Source organism: Pongo pygmaeus, chromosome 11 (assembly GCF_028885625.2).
Source record: "Pongo pygmaeus isolate AG05252 chromosome 11, NHGRI_mPonPyg2-v2.0_pri, whole genome shotgun sequence".
Lineage (NCBI taxonomy): Eukaryota > Metazoa > Chordata > Mammalia > Primates > Hominidae > Pongo > Pongo pygmaeus.
This window is the reverse complement of record NC_072384.2, coordinates 61,465,773-61,484,092: the sequence shown is the minus strand read 5'-3', so window position 1 is coordinate 61,484,092 and position 18,320 is coordinate 61,465,773. Positions and strand designations below refer to the sequence as shown.

General features: G+C 36.6%; 1 protein-coding gene across 10 annotated transcripts in view; it reads right to left on the bottom strand.

The window, feature by feature from the left end:
* Positions 1 to 2,174: 2,174 nt before the first annotated feature.
* SLC4A10 (solute carrier family 4 member 10) overlaps positions 2,175 to 18,320 on the bottom strand; it is a 370,258-nt gene continuing 354,112 nt past the window's right edge. For 6 of the 10 annotated variants that reach the window (XM_063648250.1, XM_063648248.1, XM_063648249.1 and 3 more), the window contains 3 exons: positions 13,191 to 13,258; positions 10,626 to 10,742; positions 2,181 to 4,266 (listed from right to left, as the gene is read on the bottom strand). In XM_063648250.1, coding sequence (XP_063504320.1) covers positions 4,200 to 4,266; positions 10,626 to 10,742; positions 13,191 to 13,258 — 252 coding nt within the window. In that variant the 3' untranslated portion in view covers positions 2,181 to 4,199. Of the gene's footprint in view, positions 4,267 to 9,742; positions 9,782 to 10,625; positions 10,743 to 13,190; positions 13,259 to 18,320 lie in introns of all 10 variants that reach the window. The other 4 variants (XM_063648255.1, XM_063648254.1, XM_054478940.2 and 1 more) reach the window with 3 other exon arrangements.

The window sequence follows — 18,320 nt, the reverse complement described above, 5'->3', positions numbered from 1 at the left end:
TTACTCAAAACTTTTAATGGGTAAAATTCCAACTGTTCTAGGATAGAATTTAACATCATTTGTAATGTCTCCGACTTGTGTTTCTATCTTTTCCTACAAGTCTTCACTACCCTTCTAACACTCCACCATATTGGGCTGTTTGCTGGGTTCCAAATATGCCATACATAAAATATGCCAGGCTCTAGTTATGCCATATAGCTTTACTTTTAAATTTCATCTTTATTTCAATACCGACATAGGTTTGAGAATCTTTGCAGTTCTAGTGTTGCTGGAAAAGGGGTCCCGATCCAGACCCCAAAGATGGGTCCTTGGATCTTGCAAAGGATAGAATTCAAGGAAAGGCACAGAGCATAGTGGAAGAAGTAAGTTTTTCAGAAACCGCTTCATTACAGTGTGGGATATCCTCAGAAAGCAAAAGGAGGAATGCCCTGTCCTTTGTTAGCTAGTGCCTCTACTTTTATAAGGAGTTACAAAGAGCTACAATTAAACTTGGAATGTGCCCACGTGCTCACTAAAGGCAGGGGCCTTCAGTGTCATTGATATTACATGACCCTTAATCTTTTAACCTAAGCTTGCTCATTAACGTTATCTCTAAGTAAAGAGGGCTGAACTCTTAGGACATTGGGACATTCTGCAGGCATGGTGGGAGATGCTCTGTATGGTCATAAATATTCTGTAATAATAGGTTGTAGCCAGCTTGGAAAGTGGCTATTTTCAGATCATAAGCATTAATCTTATAGGTGCCTTAAGAGTGTTCTAGCTCTTCACTTCAAGATGGAGTCATTCTGGTCATACTTCATTAGACCAGAGGCCTAGTAGGCAGGGGTTCCTTCAACATCTGGAGTATTTTTCCTTTCCCATTTCCATTCTAATTCATGTGCTACCTCTTCTATAATGTTTTCGTCAAACTCTGCCCTATTCAAAACACAGCTTTACTCATATGGCCAACTCAGCACATATCACATTATTTACAGCTATGTATCCACCCTGCCCTTAGAAGCAAGGATCATAGTCCTATTTTCAAAGTTCCAGCAGAAATGATAGTACCCAGCACACCAACAGGAATGGAAATGGTGTGACAGTTGTATCAGTTAGCCACAGCATTCCATGAAGAACATCGAAGGAGATCTCTAAAATAAAGTATTACCAGTAATCTTTGATTATTAGGCCTCTTCAAGGGGACTAACTACAATTAGCCTCTCGATGTAGACATTTAGAGAACCATCATATTATCCAAATGACTCTCATAAAACTTTCAAATGGCTGTAATCTCATTTCATTTCATTGTGTGAATATATGAGATAGATATTAATATATTGGAAAAATTAGAGAGCAATCTTGGAATGATAGTAAAATAGACAAGTGCCCAGGAGCTAATAGGCTAAAGTTAAACCAAAACAGAGGTAGGTCAGTGCCACAGAAAACAGGTAAGTCACACTTTTAAGAGTCAAGAAAAATCCAAAAAGATCTAGGAATCATGTTGAAATACAAGTTGCTTCTGGATCATCAGTGGAGAGTTTCTTTCAAACTCTGGATTTAAACTATACCAAGGAGACATTCATCTATACAGGATATATAGGATATCCTGTACATACATAGGAATATGTATATTCCTATATTATAGTGTACAGGAAAAAACTTTCCAATATTGTAGGCTGTGAAACAGGAGCAATTACAAAGTAAACTCACTAGTCAAGAGAAAAATACCAAGCAGTAGGTTAGATAGAATTCTGAATGCAATTATCTCCACAACACACTGCCAGATGGCTACCAAAGAATAATGGTCCCATCTGACTTTTGTAAGAAACAGGGAGGAGACAAATTTTAGGAAATGCTTTCCCCATGGAAGTTAAAAACAGAAGTCTAAATAGAGTTCTAATAATGAGAAATACTACTACTAGTGACCTTGGAGGTTTTTCCTAGCATAAGAAACTATGTCATCTGTACCCATTTCTGGAAAAATGAGTAAATATATCCTTATATAGTTCTCATAATCTTCTGTTCATAAAGTTCAAATTGTTTACTCTTGAAACATACTCATAAATTGTTTATATCACCAAGAGTTCTTAGCTTTGGGGCTGTCTAAATTTAAATATTATATTCAAACAATCAAAATGTTTTACACTGATTTACTAATTAAAACAAGAAAAAAGACAAGACACTTTGTATCACAATTTAAAATGTGCAAGGAAGTTAGGATAAATATTTATTTCCACATAACATTTCTTAATTGTGAAAAACACAATATCCTAGTCACATTTACACATTATTTAAACTTGGCACTAAATTACATTCAAGATATTCAGTAATTTTGACCAGGAATCTGAAATTAGAAGTAAATATATAATACTACATTTTTCTTATATTTTATATGATTTCAAAATATTAGGATTAACATAGGGATAGCTTTAAAATTCACACAAGAACAAAATGACTATAAAAATACTCAGAAATACAGAATTTCATTGGATATGATTGCTTATTCAAATAGGTGATCATGTGAAGATTTAAATTCACTATGATCATTTTTAACAGAACAGTTATTAATATATTAAAACACTAAGAGGCTGCTTTGGGGAATCACTGGCTAAATCATAAAACAATGGAAATGTTTACAATGTAGTATCTGTATTATAAAATACACAAAGGCAACACATTTGGAACAGAAATTTTCTGTATTTTTTCAGCATTTATAAATACAAACTTTATTAACTTAAAATTCTTCTTTCTATAATTTTTAGGCTCATGTTCCATAAAAAGGGGGGCTCCTTAAAGAATTGTGAGGGAAATTTTTAAAAGGTATCAAAATGTAGAACTTAATGGAGGCTTTGTTGATTTATTTCCTCCCATTAGTTTAATCACAAGAGGAACTTTTCTTCACTTTTCATGTGCACTTCCAACAGAGTACATAATTAACAGTCTGTAAAAGCCACAGGGCTCTGAATTATTGTAAAACGGAATATTGGAGTATTATAAAGTCGATGATTACTACTCATTCTTAGGAACCAAGAGCATTATGAGATTTAGTTTTATTAACTTCACATTCATTGAAAGTGAAATCAAATACTGTACTTTTAGTAATGTCCAAAACTTCTTAACTTTCTCTCCCCTTATATAAGTTTAGTAAAGATATATTATTTCATATGGACTGAAATATCTACAGAATCTTCTCAAATGGAATCTGAAATTTCATTTTAAAAGACTGTTTTTCCACAACATGCATTTAATTTAAAAGTGGAAAAAAAAACACTGCAGAAAAAAAATGACAATTGGAGACCTGTTGGTCTAACATGAGAACATGATTCAGAACCAGCATTAAGCAGTGCATGACCATTAGCTGCAGAGTAACTGTAGAGGAGTGGAATTTCACATACAATGATTCACCATGTGGCATTCCACAAGTATGTATAGAATATGTTTATTTGGAAAACATCTGTTGTCAGTGGGAGACAAACTTAGTATTTTTCTGATAAAGGTTTATATTGAAAAATCCCACGAAACTGTTACAAAGTTTTTCTAAAGCATTTTGTACAAGCCTAGTATTTGATCATTAGTCACAACTTGAATTTTAAGCAAATACTACTTAACTCTGCATTATGTCTGATTCTCCTTAACAAGTTGTAAATAGGTTTCTATATATTTTTTCAAATGACTTTAAGTTTTAGTTACATATAAATTGTTAAGTATTAAATTTATCATATTAAATCAAGGAAATGCATAAATACAATTATTAAAAAATGCTCTCAAACTAACTTTTTGATTTGGGTCTTTTGAAATAAGTCACTAATGCTAAGCTATAAAAACTAAAAAGAAGTAAGACTACCTTTCAAAAATTCTTCTGAATGAAATTATCAGGCATCTTCAGGTCACTAAAGTAGGAAAATACAAACTAGGTAAATATGACTTATCTCTTTAAGGAAGCTATTGCTCTCATAAAACTGACAATCAGAATCCAGTTTACAAATGTCTAATGTACAGCAAGAAACACACAGATTCTTGCATTGGCTATTGTATCTGCTCACAGGGATGTCTCACTGCTCAGAAGTTTAAACACAGAAATGAAACAAGTATTGCACTACTTACAGTATGAAGGTGGATTTGGGTTGAGGGACAGAATTTACAATACATGATCAAAGCAGTTTTATTAATAATTGTGACACTCTTCTCATATATATGTAAAAAATAAATTGAAGATGGAGTCATAGACAAGTCTCCCTGTCAACACCTTTCCCTGAGTCAGCTTTCTTCTCCTTTCGGCTTTCAATGCTACAGAAGGAAAAAAAGGAGACATTTATTATTGCAATCCAGCATAGCTACTATGACATCTGCTTGCTCAGACATAAAACCCGTCAACCCCAAAGCACCACAAGAGCCCGTAGGCATTGCTTTCTCATGCTGCGAAGCACAGATAGACAGCAACAATTAAAATCCTCTGCACTCAGTGAGATAGAAACCAAGAACTGCAGAGAAGGGGAAATTCAAAAACAGACACTAAACAACAAAAATCAGACATTTTTTAAACAGTTCCAAAAACATGCAAGATTAATACCATGGTCCTCATTTGGGCAAGTGACTCACTGATGATAGTTGAAAATGTCAGCCATGCCCCCATCTTAAGACAGCGCCAACTCTAGTAAATGACACAAACAAGATGTCGCAGGAGGCATTTCTGGGCTCTGCTGCAAATGGCTCCTCCCTTGTGCATGGACTGGATCTTGACCTTTGATGAAGACTGTACCTTGGCCAGGTTAGACAGACAGCTCCACTGGCCTGGAGGACAGGTTACCATGCACGCTGCTCTCCAGACACCTGTGGTATCTCTTTACAGACAAACCCTTACCCTGTACATCAGAGGAATGATGCTTCACTTCACTCCTCAGATAAACTCATTCCCAAGTGGCTTCTGTTTAATCTCACCCTCTCATTAACTTTACCAATGAGCAAACTGGTCATGTGACTCTACCGTTTTTGTCTATTTGGTTCCATATTTTCCCATCGTACACTTTTCTTACTCTCATGCTGACAGTTTTCATGGAAAATTCAAACAATATCATTACAGGGATGAAGTTCACACCATGTTCCAGAGAGGGCAGAAATGCTTTTTCCCTGATACTTGCAGCACACGGCAAAACCCTCTTCATCTGAGGCTTCTATGTGATCCTCCCCGCTGCTGACACAAAGGGCAGCCCATAGCCAGCTACTGAGGCCCTGGGCTGTAAGTATCCATACATTTTTACTGTTAACTTCGGCCCTTAATATAAATTTATGAAACACTTGATGATGGACCGCACCCTTGGTTTTATAACACTTCTCCAAGTAATAAAGTAATAAAACTCCATTTTTCTATGGGGCCTCCTGTACAGCTTTCTAAGTGGTCAATAACTTAGACACATTCTAAGAGTGTGTTTTTTAAATTGTTTTTCCTCCAATTCAAGCTAGAAACAGCCCTTCTCAGTTGTCACCACCACCCGGCACCATCAGGTAAGAAGTGCTGGAGCTTCTGCCATCTGTGGCATGCTGCCAGCTCTGAGAGCTGGTGTGAGCGCGTGTCTATGGCGCCCGGGTTTGTGCCTGCCACACTTCTCAGCACATACTACTTACAGGTCAGAGCAAAGCAACTTTTCTCCCTTTTCTTTTCTCCTTCCATGAGAAAAGATGACAGTGTGCACATGATGTGTTGAGAGCCTTAACTCGTATTTTTAACTCCTCTATCTGTATGACTCACTTTCTTCTACTTTAAGTTCCTTTTATATGACAAGTGTCTGCTCTCCTGCTTTCCAAATTAACTTTTCCTTAAGCTCTACCTGCCTTCCAGTCTCTTTTGCCAAACAAAGTCAATGAAAAAGGGCAGCACTGGGCTTGGTGTTGGAAGATGTAGGTTCAGTTTTCAGAAGCTCAGAATGAGCTGCATGACCTTGGACTAGTTATTTAATCTCTCTGAGACTTGGTTTCTTCATCTGTAAAATTGGTTTTGGAGTAGATGGCCTCTAGGCTCTCTTGTAGTGAGAATTCCAGAATTCTGAGGCTGGTATTCCCAATTCAAATGAACTCTTATTTTTTGAAAGATAGAATAACAGATCCTATCTGTAGATTGTAGGACAGAGATATACTGGTCTCTACACATGTGCAATTACTGTGTGCACAATACTTTGAAATGTAGGAGGTGTTCCATAACCTTTTGATAAATGAATGTGTGCCAAGTGGCACTATTAGTCACCAAGTCATAAATAAAAAGATTCATAATATCAACTTGATCCACAGATGTGCTTCCTCCTGACTCTCTGCTTTGGTTGTTTGGTTACAAAACAATAACCTATTAAATGTCTGGGTTTTTTCCCTCTTCATCATCACCATAGTTTTGGTATCAGATTAGATTTCAGCGAACTATGAAGCAGAAATTTTATAACCAGCTCAAGACCTCTAGGATCCATTGTTCTGAATTACTTGTTAGGTTCGCTTTTGTGGAGGCCAATCAATTTTAAGCTTTCATTGTAACAAACATGTATTATGCATCTGTTATCTGTCATTGTAATAAACATATATTGCATATCTATTATATGCCAGGAACTCCATAATGACCTAGGAATACAAGATAGATAAGAGTATCACTGCCCCTGAGGAGTTAAAATTTAAAATATAAGGAAGTAATATTTCAAGAGAGGGCAAAAAGTGACCTAGTACTCTCATGATGCTAAGTAAACTATGAAACTATGACTTTTTAATGTCACTAAAATAGTGGTTGTTTTTTTTGAGACAGAGTGTTGCTCTGTTGCCCAGGCTGGAGTGCAGTGGCACAATCTTGGCTCACTGCAACCTCCCCCTCGCAGGTTCAAGTGATTCTCCTGCCTCAGCCTCCTGAGTAGCTGAGATTACAGGTGTGCGTCACCATACCCAACTAATTTTTGTATTTTTAGTAGAGATGGGGTTTCACCATGTTGGCCAGGCCGGCCTTGAACTCCTGAGCTCAAGTGATCTGCTCGCCTAGGCCTCCCAAAGTGCTGAGATTATAGGCATGAGCCACCACGCCCAGGCTAAAGTCATTTTTATGAATAATATTTCCAAGAAGTCATGAGAGAGCCTAAGCCTAGGCAATCAGAGCAAGGAAAGAATCTGGGATAGAAAAAGGTGGTGGGGGAGTGCAGCGGTGGGTGTTGGGGGGTAGAGTGGATAGTCCCAGAGACTAGCCTCTGTCACCAAGGCAAAGCTAAGTGCTGCTTTTCCTAATATTGCCAAGGACCTCCAGACACACTGATCTTGGGTATCAGTTTAAAAAACGTAGCAGTTGCTAACCTATTCTGATGCAATGTGGTCGTTAATGAGCCCTATTTTCACCAGCCCATTTAATAAGCTGCAGAGGCTCTTGTCACATGCATGTATGACATCAGGATCAAAATTAGACATCCTCCAGATTAGACAGAATTTGCAGTTAGTTCTTAGATTCTACTGTCAGTTAAACTAGATAATATATTTTTGACAACAAAAAGTGAATGATATAATTGAGAAAATATAATTTCTATTCAAAATTCCATGAAAAAAGGGTTTCTAGGCTTCTCTGACACATATTATAGCACAGGATGGAAAATAACTCAGAATGGCGGGTGCCAAAGTCTGCATGGGTGCCAGCTCAGGACTCAGGAGATACAGACCCTAGTAACCTGCTCTTTGGGCCTCTTTTTGCCAGTGGATACTCTACCAGGTACCAAATTTTCACAGTTCCTGTTCATGATGCTTTAAAGCCTTTAACAGATACCACGAAAAGGAAGTGGCTTTGGGAGCCTTATTAGTATCAGTGGTTTTAGAATTCTGTAAGTCATACACTTTCTGCCAGAGTTTCTACTGTAATGAGGATAAAAGAGATTACCAACCAAAAGATGTTTCTCACATGGAAAACCACAAATGCGATCACATCAAAAGGTAAGGAAAGCTGGATAAACTTTCATTCCACAATAGTTTGATCCTCACGTCAGTGAAAATACATTTAAAGAATAAGAAACGAGTGGTTATATCCAAATATAAAGGATAGTCTATTGAAAATCGGACCTGCTTTAAAGCACATTATATTGTTCACTAGAGTCAACCCACTGTGTGAAGTCATCTGGATATATATTTTTAAAACAAAAAGATTTTTCTTGTGAAAAGTATCACTTGACTTTAAGGAGTAGCTAAAATATCATGTCAGAAGACTTTTGCTTGAACCAAAGAAAAATAGAGGAAAAGTTTGGACTTTGAATCCATATAATACAGGAAGAAAAATTTTTACAGGTTTGATTGTTTCAAATTCTCCACATATTGACCATCAAGGGCATTTTATTTTGAGCTCATAAACCTGGATTTAACATTTTTTAAAAAATCAGAGAAATGTCATATTTTTCATGTGACAAGTACACATTTCAATGGGCTTGAGAAACTGCCCTTCTCATAATTCTGATTTTCTTCAAAAGTACTAGCAAAACTGAGAATTACTGTGAGAAATATTTATCAGACTGTAGCAAGGATCTTTGAGAAAGGAAGTTAAAGCATGTTTTAGAATAAAATGTTACTTTGTCCTGAGCCAAGTAAAGAAATACGTGAAAGTTTTAAAGTCCTATTAAGACAGAAAATACCAACCAAAAGTCTTTGAGAGGGAGCCCACTGAGTAATTTATTAATATATTATCTTCATTTATAGTAAATATTAAAGGTGGTTGAGAGAGACACACAGAGAGAGAGAGAGAGAGAACTAATTCCCAGCTTCTGGGATGAAGATTCTATGCACCTGCTGTTTGTCTTGTCTTGTTTATACTGTTTGGTATAGAGATGACACTGAAGCAGCATGCCATTTTGGGGTGACAAAAACCAGCAATAAGAGATACATTCTCTAAGTCTAATGTAGCCTCTTTCTCTTGCCCATGTTTCCAGTGATGTCTCATGAAGCAAGATAACAGCTTGCCAGTTTGGAGGCATGGTGGTACATAATGGAGGCTCTCAGCTTTGCCTCTTTCTTTCTTTCTTTCCCTTTCTTTCTTTTTTTCTTTCTTTTTCTTCCTTCCTTCCTTCCTTCCTTCCTTCCTTCCTTCCTTCCTTCCTTCCTTCCTTCCTTCCTTTCTTCCTTCCTTCCTTCTTTCTTTCTTTTTTTTCTTGACAGTGTCTCTCTCTGTCGCCCAGGCTGGAGTGCAGTGGCACAATCTCAGCTCACTGCAACCTCTGCCTCTTGGGCTCAAGCGATCCCCCTGCCTCAGCCTCCAAAGTAGCTGGGATTACAGGCATCCACCACGATGCCTGGCTAATTTTTTTGTATTTTTAGTACTGAAAAGGTTTCACCATGTTGACCAAGCTTGTCTCAAACTCCTGACCTCAAGTGATCTGCTCACCTTGGCATCCCAAAATGCTGGGATTACAAGCATGAGTCACCACACCAGGCAAGCTTTTCAATTTCTTAAAGGGACAAATTTAATTTTCCCTATCCAGAAATTTGATGCCATTACTAACTACAGTCCTGTGAAACTTGTTGATTTATACATGATGCATCTGTATAAACCAAGGAAGGAATAAAGTTTGTTCAAGTTTCAGACTAACTTAAAGAGCTGAGTTGTTACAGATATATCATCAAACTCAGTCTGCTACTGGATCTGAGCCCAACACTCTCCATGCCTTTTGCCTCCCCAAAACTCACACAGAGGACATAGACTGACCAGGTTTCTAGAAGACACCATTTAACATAAGGAAATGCAACCAAGGAATAGGTTTGAGGGAGAGGGTCTTACCTTTGGGGAATCAGCTTCTAGAGTGATTAGGAAGGGGAGCTTATGACAAAAATGTAATATAAAAATTAAGTAGAAAAAGTTAATTTAAGGTTACGAAAATAAAGGAACTTAATAATTATAGTAAACACTGTCCCAATTCCCTCAATCACTCTCTAACAAAAAGAGATATTAGCATAACATAGGAATTCCTTTTTCTTCAGATCAGCATCTAAGAGGACTGGGTGATTTGAACTCTTATTTATAAATCCTGGAAAATTCACCTGGAAATCCTTTGATGACTGTTGATATTTAGGGACACACTCTTCCCCCAGCATGCACTTAAAACTACCATCCACAACTACAGGAGTTGTTTGTACATTTACATACAGAGAAGTAAGAATGGATAGAACTTTCAGGAGTTGAAAGTTTTGGGATAAGAACTTTAGGGAAGACTTTCAGGGGGTTGGAGTCAGGACTAGAACTATACTAAATATAAATATTTATGCATATTTATAAAATATAAATATAAAATACACACAATGCATATCAGTCTAAAAAAGGGAAAATAAAGGAGTGCAAAATGTGGCCAGACGTCTAAAGGGGTCCTGGGGGAAGTGGGTGATGAGGGAATAAAATAAAATCATACTGAAAAACAGTAGGCCAAGATGAATGTCCAAAAATGCCATGCATTGTGACTCATTTCTAGCACAGTTCCCCATACCACAGTTGGTATGAAAAACATACCAACATTTGAAATAATTACAATTTCTACCCACTTTTGGAAATAATTTTCTGGAATATTTTAGATCTACATTTGATGGAAACTAATATTATTCTTTTGCTTATGGTTTATGTCAAAAACAATTGGAATTAGTATAAATTCTTATTATTTTAAAATCCAAACCTTTTAGAAGGAAAGCTTGACTCCTTATCTTTTGAGTTATCGGCAGTAATCAGAAGGTTCCTCCACAAGGCAGTCTTTGACATTTCATCAGATATATTGATCACAGATGGATCATCTCTAGATAGGAGTTTCCCCAAATGAAATAATAAACATTACATAAGTAACTGCAGTTTTTCAATGACAGAAACTAAATATAGGACAATCATATATCTATGAAGAATATTTTTCCCAATTTTTAAATTGTGGTAAAATACACATTACATAAAATTTACTACCTTAACTATTTTTAAAAGTACAGTTCAGGGTTACTAAATACATTCATAATGCTGTGCAACCATCACCACCATCCATTTCCAGAACTCTTTTTACCCTATAAAACTGGAACTCCATACCCACTAAACCATAACTCTCCATTTCCTCTTCTTCCCAGTCCCTGGCAACCACCATTCCACTTTCTGTCTCTAGGTTTCTGACTTCTCTAAGTGCCTCATATAAGCAGAATCATACAGTATTTGTCTTTATGTGACTGGTTTATTTCAGTTAGTACAATATCCTCAAGGTTCATCTATGTTGTAGCATATGTCAGAATTTCTTCCTTTTTAAACCTGGATAATGTTCCATTGTATGTATATGCCCCATTTTGTTTACTGTACAGTATTTTTGATAATTAAAAATGAAGAAGTATTGAATATTTCTCTCAATTATTGAAAACAATCTGTGAAAAATAAAAAAATCTAAAGAAAATGTTCTAGTTGAATAGATACTGATTTGGCCTGTGGTATCCTTAATTCATTTCAGATTACAGAGAATGGGTTCCGCATGTCCATTGTTTAAACGCTTGCCCCTAACATCATAGCAACCAGATCACTTTCCTCCTTTGCTCAGACCTTGCAGTGGCTCCCAGTCACTCAGAGTCAATGCCAAGTCCTTATAATGACCTAAAGGCTCTGACCCCACCTCACTCTGATTTCACCTCCTGCCACTGCATCCCTGCTCATTCCTTTTCAGCCCCAATTCAGTAGCCTCCTGACTGTTCTGGAACACAATGGACATGGTGCTGCCTGGGGGCCTTATCCTTGCTCTTCCCTCTGCTCATAATGTCCCTTCACATGGGGCAACCCTGCCCCTTCTTTGTTCAAATGCCGCCTTTTCATATGACCCTGATTGGTGATAGGTCACAGGAGAGGAACAAATGCAACTTTTAAGAGGAACAAAACCTTGGGTCTCCCTCCCTTGCCCAATCTGGAAATGTGTTCTTCAGTTCCTCTAAACCCTCCAGCTGTTTTGGTCTTCCTGTAAAGATAGTTTCCTGGTAATTCAAAGCATCAGATTGATTACTTTCTTAAAAAAAGCATCATGTGGAATAGACATTTTTCATGATATTATGTGAGGAAGAGTCTTTTGAGCAAAAGATTTTTTAAGATACTTGATTGAACGAAGCTATACAATTTTTTAAAATGCAGTACTACTTAGATAGTTTCATATGCTAATATGCATTGTGAATCTCCAAACTGGAATGCAGTTTGGAACATTTTTTCAAACTTACTTAACCACACAGCCCTTTCGAGAGTGGTATCACATGAGACTAGGTTTCTACCTAATACACTTGGAAATATGCTGGTTCAGCTAAACAATCAACAGGATTTTAAAATTTAAATGTTGTAAAAAAGAAAAAAAGATAAAACATCTTATACTTGTGCTTGCTCTTAAGTGGGAGATAATTATTTTTTTTAAATTCTAGGGAATATAATTTTAGAGTCAGACCCTAAAGATCTAGAAAATTCTCTCCTATTTTGGTTTTTAGCACTATGACAAATTCCCTTCTCATAAAAAAAGTATTCTCTGTATTTTTATTGGCATAACCTTAAATTATTCATAAAGACTTTGAGACTATAAAATTGGGCACTAATTGATACTTAGAATTGTACAAGATAACTATTTAAACTAAACTATATTGAGAGGGAGACAGAGAAGAGAGAGAGAGTGGAGAATTTTGGGCCAAATGCTTGCAAATGTTTTCTTTATAACTTCAGTAGTTTGCTTTCTTTTGCTATGTCTTTGTACGTAAAGAAGATTAGAAAATTTTGGAGAATTGCATAAATATTTCCTAAAACAACTGATACAACTGAATCATTTAACTTAAGAAATAGATTATGTCTTTGGAAATTCCTTTTTTAGCAGCAAATTCCCAGAGTTAAAACATTTACCTGTGATCAGCTTAGTGAATACCTAGTCATTTATACCAAAAATGAACCTTGATCTGTCTTCTGGTGCTACTTTCTGAGAATATGAAAGGGATTTTTCATACACATTATAAAACAGGAGCAAGAAAGACTTCAGACAACAGCTTCCTGCTTCACTTCATTTAATGCAATTTGATTATAGTCACACAGCTATTATTGGCAAAACTTAGTAGTAGGACCCAGGTTATCTAACTCTTGGTTCCTTCTACTCTTATACAATTTCAAGAAACCTCTCTGAGGATCTACACAGTATGAAATTCTTAAAGTATATAACAATGCATTTCATTACTTTAATTGATGTGTTTTTAAATTTATGTCTTACCTATAGTGCCCTTCCAATGGGAGTTGTACTGTGCCCTCATCTTCCATAGCTAGCATACTTTGTTCTTCCTGAAAAGACAAATGTAAAGTATATAAAGTGAACCTGATGAGTCTCCATTTTACATTAAAGAAGAAACACAGATTAATGTTTCATTATCTCATTAACCTCAAGACCTTCCACTCTGTTTGCATTTATTAATGTTAGCACAGGTCCTTTCAATAAAATATCAGCTACCAAGAACATAAGTAATTAATGAGAGTCTCATAACACAAAGTAATTTAAGTGCTAACAACAATCTCCTTCATGTCACTCAATAAAAAACATGTTAATTTCCAAGCATATTTTTTAAAAATTAATCTAATTTTATAAGAAAAAAGTATGGGTGATATAACCAGTTTTATTGTTATAAAGGTGAAATTATATTCCCAGAATGCTCTATGAGGAGGGGATGAGGGATGTACTCAGAACAGTAGTTCTCAAACTTCAGTTTACATCGGAATCCCCTGGTGGGCTTGTTAGCAATATCCCCCAGAAGTTCTGACTCCATAGGTCTGGAGTAGAGAGGGCATAAGAACTTCTAGTTCTAACAAGTTTCCAGGTGATGTTGATTATGCTGGTCTCGTGACCGTATTTAAAGAACCACTACTGTAGAGAGTTGGAAAGAGACAGTAGAAGATATTAATATCTTCCTGTATGGATCAAAACACAGATGTGTCTTGAGAGAGGAGGAAATGGAAGGTTTGACTTCATTTGGATGTGTTTTAGGCTTTTGTTTTATGCTTCAAATTTCTTCTTATAATGACAATATTCCATCTTTCCTCAAAGGGTGGAAATGATTTATATATTCATACATGCATTTCTTCATACATAGCATTTTAAAACTAAATCTTTGGGATGAAGACAATCTTATGGCTACCATACTGAAAAATTCTGGTTTCGTTTTCAAATAATGTTATCATCAAACTTTTTCCATGAAACAAAAAAAGAAAGTTATTCATAGATTATAGCTTTTATTTAATACATTTATATAAAAATGGGTCAGTTCAAAGAAATACTTTAGGCCATTTAAAAATGTTAGAATTATTGGTTCTAACTCCAGAAATGGAATTTTAAGATGTATAAACATAAAAAACTAGTTGACCCCCTGCCCAAATGGAAACTGATGAAAGAAAATAGGGATGGCCCTGAAGGCTCATTTCCTCTTTCAGTAGCTTAGCAGAGCTAAGCTGGCCTGATCTAGCTTCCGGAAACACCTTGACCTTTGGTTGATTTTATTATTCCTGGCATGCAAGACTTTTCCTAGTGTCCTTGGTAAACACACTTTGGCCCCCTCTCAGATATCCCATAGTCTGAATATTCCATGCCATATTTCTTGTTACCTAAAGAAACAAGTGTTTTCTAGTGCCTCTTCAGCTAACCTATGAAGATATAATGCAATGTGGGAGCAGATCTCATTTCTCTCTTGGGGTACTCTCCCATGCTGGCCAAGGAAAGCCCCTCTCTGCTGGGACTTTGGCTGTGGTGCATACAGAATCTCTATGCCCACCCTATGATTCGGGATAATGGAAATGCCAGAGACTGCATGAGCTCTGCTACTTCCCTGCTTAGAAGCTTTCCCCAGAAACTCTATGTTGTATTTGTTCTCTGTGAGGCTAATGGCATGTGCATTACCCTTTTGCATTCCAGTAACTAATTTTATTTTCTCTCTTTGCTGTTCTTCAAGGAAAAAATTTTCTTTTAGGGCCTATCAAATGTATTCTACTTGTATATTATGCCTATTCTCCTTGTCACTTGGCCACACTATTAGAACTAAATCAAGGTGAATGGAGATTACCATTGGTTGGAATTACTCATTCAAGCATTTTAGCAGAGCTGATTTGCAGCCTAGATTGAGGCTTGCCTTACAGCTGAGTTAGTCATAATATATGAAATATATTACATGCATAATATATATTGTAGGCACATCCTTGTGGTCATGGGCAGAGCATATGTATCATTTCAGGTAGAAAAGGTTCCTTTTTCCTTAAGAAAGGTTACCTTAAGGTACATGGAGGGACATAAAAAGTAGACACTCAGTGGTACCAAAAGCTACATAAGTAAGACAAGATAGGAGAAAGATGCAATTCTTTCCTTGGTTGCCTACTGAAAGGTGAAGGCTGGTATATGATATCATTTCTGGCCAATCAAGAGTAAAATGTCAAGAAGCAAGGTAGAATGGTTTAAGAAAGAGTAAAATGCAAAAAAGCTGAAGAGAAGAACAGTGCCGTCAGTGCTTAGGTTACCTGGCAGCAGAAAACGAATGTTCAAGATTCAATCTAACAGCAAAAAATTGGACCAAAGCTTTGGGAAAAATTTTGTTTTTTCTTCAGATGATTTTCCACTTTTCTCTCAAATTGCTTTCAATAATTATTTTGCACTCTGTGGCTTGTTAGCATGTGTGGGCTTTATACTAGTCATAATTCTATCCAAACAAAAACTCATCACCTCTAAAGATAGCTTTTCCAAGCCATGCTTATCTGAAGAGAAGGGTGGCAGAGCAGCCGCTGCCTTCAGTGCCAGAAGGAAGCTGGGTGGGCCCCAGAGCGCGGGGATGGAGGGCCGGCTGCATCCCGGCAGCACTGTGAGAAAGCCAAAAATTGAGGCTTTCTGAGGAGGAGCAGTCAAATCAGGCAGTAGCCATCATGACAGCCACAACCTAGGTTATCTCAATAAGATCAGAGAAGAAAGAGACAGCAAGAGCATAAAGCTAACTGAGTAGTTGCCAGCTTAGAAGTCAGAAAAGTACCTTAAAATGAGTTCCATTCAGCTCTTAATTTACACAGGATCCATTAAAAGCATGCTGGGTTCTACAACATGGGGAAGATGTTACAGGGATGATGATGAAAGGTAGAATAATACATAATACCCAAGAACATAATCCCCAAGAACCTTTGAGAGAGTTCACCGATTTAACTAGAGGGACGTTTATGCTATGATTTAAATGCCACCTTTTAATTAAGACAGCAAAAGCAGTTTTCAGGTATAAAATAAGTGAAGGACAATTAATGCTATGTCCAGTACAGGGCAAGAAAATTGAGGCTTAGAACAACAAATCTACTCCAGAACACTCAAATATTTATTGAGCATGTATTATGTGCTATGCACACAGTTAACAAGAATAATAATCCAGGGGCTATTAATTAATCCATTCAATGGCAGGTAGTCTGTTAGGTACTGGGTAGATAATAATGAAACGAAAGCTATAAACTTGACTCTCAGAAAATTTAAGGGATCATTATGAAAAGTACCAAAGTCAAGGTTGTAGCAAGGAAGAAACTCCAGGTGGGAAGAAACAATGTAGGCCAACCATAAAAGTGTGGAATAAATAAGATGTGTTTGCATGACAGTGAACAACGAGCTTGGTTGGAGCCAAAAGTCTGTGCTGAGTAGAGGCGGAAGAGATAAATTGAAGTCAAATCCTGGTGTGGTTTGATAACAGGGTGTTATATATCGAATTACATCATGAGTTTGAATTGTATTTAGTGATAGCATTACAATTATGATTTATATATCATGATACCTAACAAATAACAAAGATAGTTATCCTTTAATTACCTTTAGTGAACTAGGTTACATTTACAACTACATCCATTTTCAGGCAAAGTGTGTATCTATGTAGGAGCCCTCAAATATCTTAAAGTACAAACAACGGCAACAGAGACCAATATTCACGAATATGCTTAGAGTGTCAGAGAGGGAAAATATTCAGCAATTTTAGAATTCACATCTTAAGAAATGGAATATTCTTCAGAAGTCAAGCTCAACCCTTTTATTTTGCCTAAGAGCAAAACAAAGTCTACAGAAAGTAGAAGTGTCAAACCATTTTCTTCCTCAACTAATAATAGAATAGACAATGCTGCAAACATTACATAAATATATAATCTTTGAAAACCGTGTTATTTTTATAATAGATATTACTTATGATTTCCAATAGATAGAAGAGCCAATACATAAAACTAACAATGAGAGTGGAAAAGGAAAAATGGAGAGTCCATATAGAGTCATATCAATACATAAATGCAACATATGTTTTTCATCAGAATATTAGATTCTGTGTCTCTAAGTAATCATGTAAATTATTGTAAGTAAAAAATTCTGATAGAGTATCCTTGTATTTAGAAGATTATATTTGATTCTGTGGTTTTAGGAAAGGACTTATCTCAAACTTTAGCACCAGAATCACCCAGAGGTCTTATTAACAGAGATGGTTGGCCCCATCCCCAGAGTTTTGATTCAATAGGTCTGAAGCAGGGCCCAAGAATTTGCATTCTAGGTTGCCAGGTGTTGGCTGATGTGGCAGTGGTTCTGGAACCACACTTTGGGCAACCACTGCTTATGGAAGAAGAATATGCTTGCTCCACTCTAAGATTCAACTAGAAATGACATTTGTCTGTGTAATAATTTGGCCATGCTTCCCAAATCCATAACCAATTCTGACCTGTCTTAGCAGTAAGACGTCCTCTGTAATTTGTTTAGTTGCACTTGTTTTTAGATTGCTTTTATGTTCTCTTGACCTTTTTCATGATCCTGCATTGGGATCACAGGGCCCCATTTGCCCTTTTTTTGTTTTCTCCTATAGTGTATATGTCAGAGTGAACCCCCAGCAAATCAAGAAGTATCACTATCATGATCACTTCCACAGAGTAGAATTTCTAGGATTTATCCAACACTAACCCCCTTTCCTCCTACCCAGGAGCAAACATTCTGCTGGGATTTTCTGCCTTTAACAGTAAGTAGCCTTTTGTCAAATGTGTACAATGGCCTAGAGAATATTTAAGTAGGAAGGAAGGCATGTTGGTACTCTGAGCACATTTGGACATCCAGAATTTGATTCTGCAGTCTTTCCTTTACACAGAGCAATGTGCAAAATGTCAGGGTTCCAATATTCATTTCTACCCTGATTATAATCCTTTCTTTCTAAAAGCTGAAGCATATGCATATGCATATGCATGAAGTACATGAAAATTTGGAACAGAAGCTCTGCGACCTTGGACTGGCCTGTGTAGCTATTTATTCTGCTTAACTCATTATTGAATTTTAAGGTCAAATGAATGTTTTCTCAGTGCCATAAGACCAGAAATGGGCTACTGA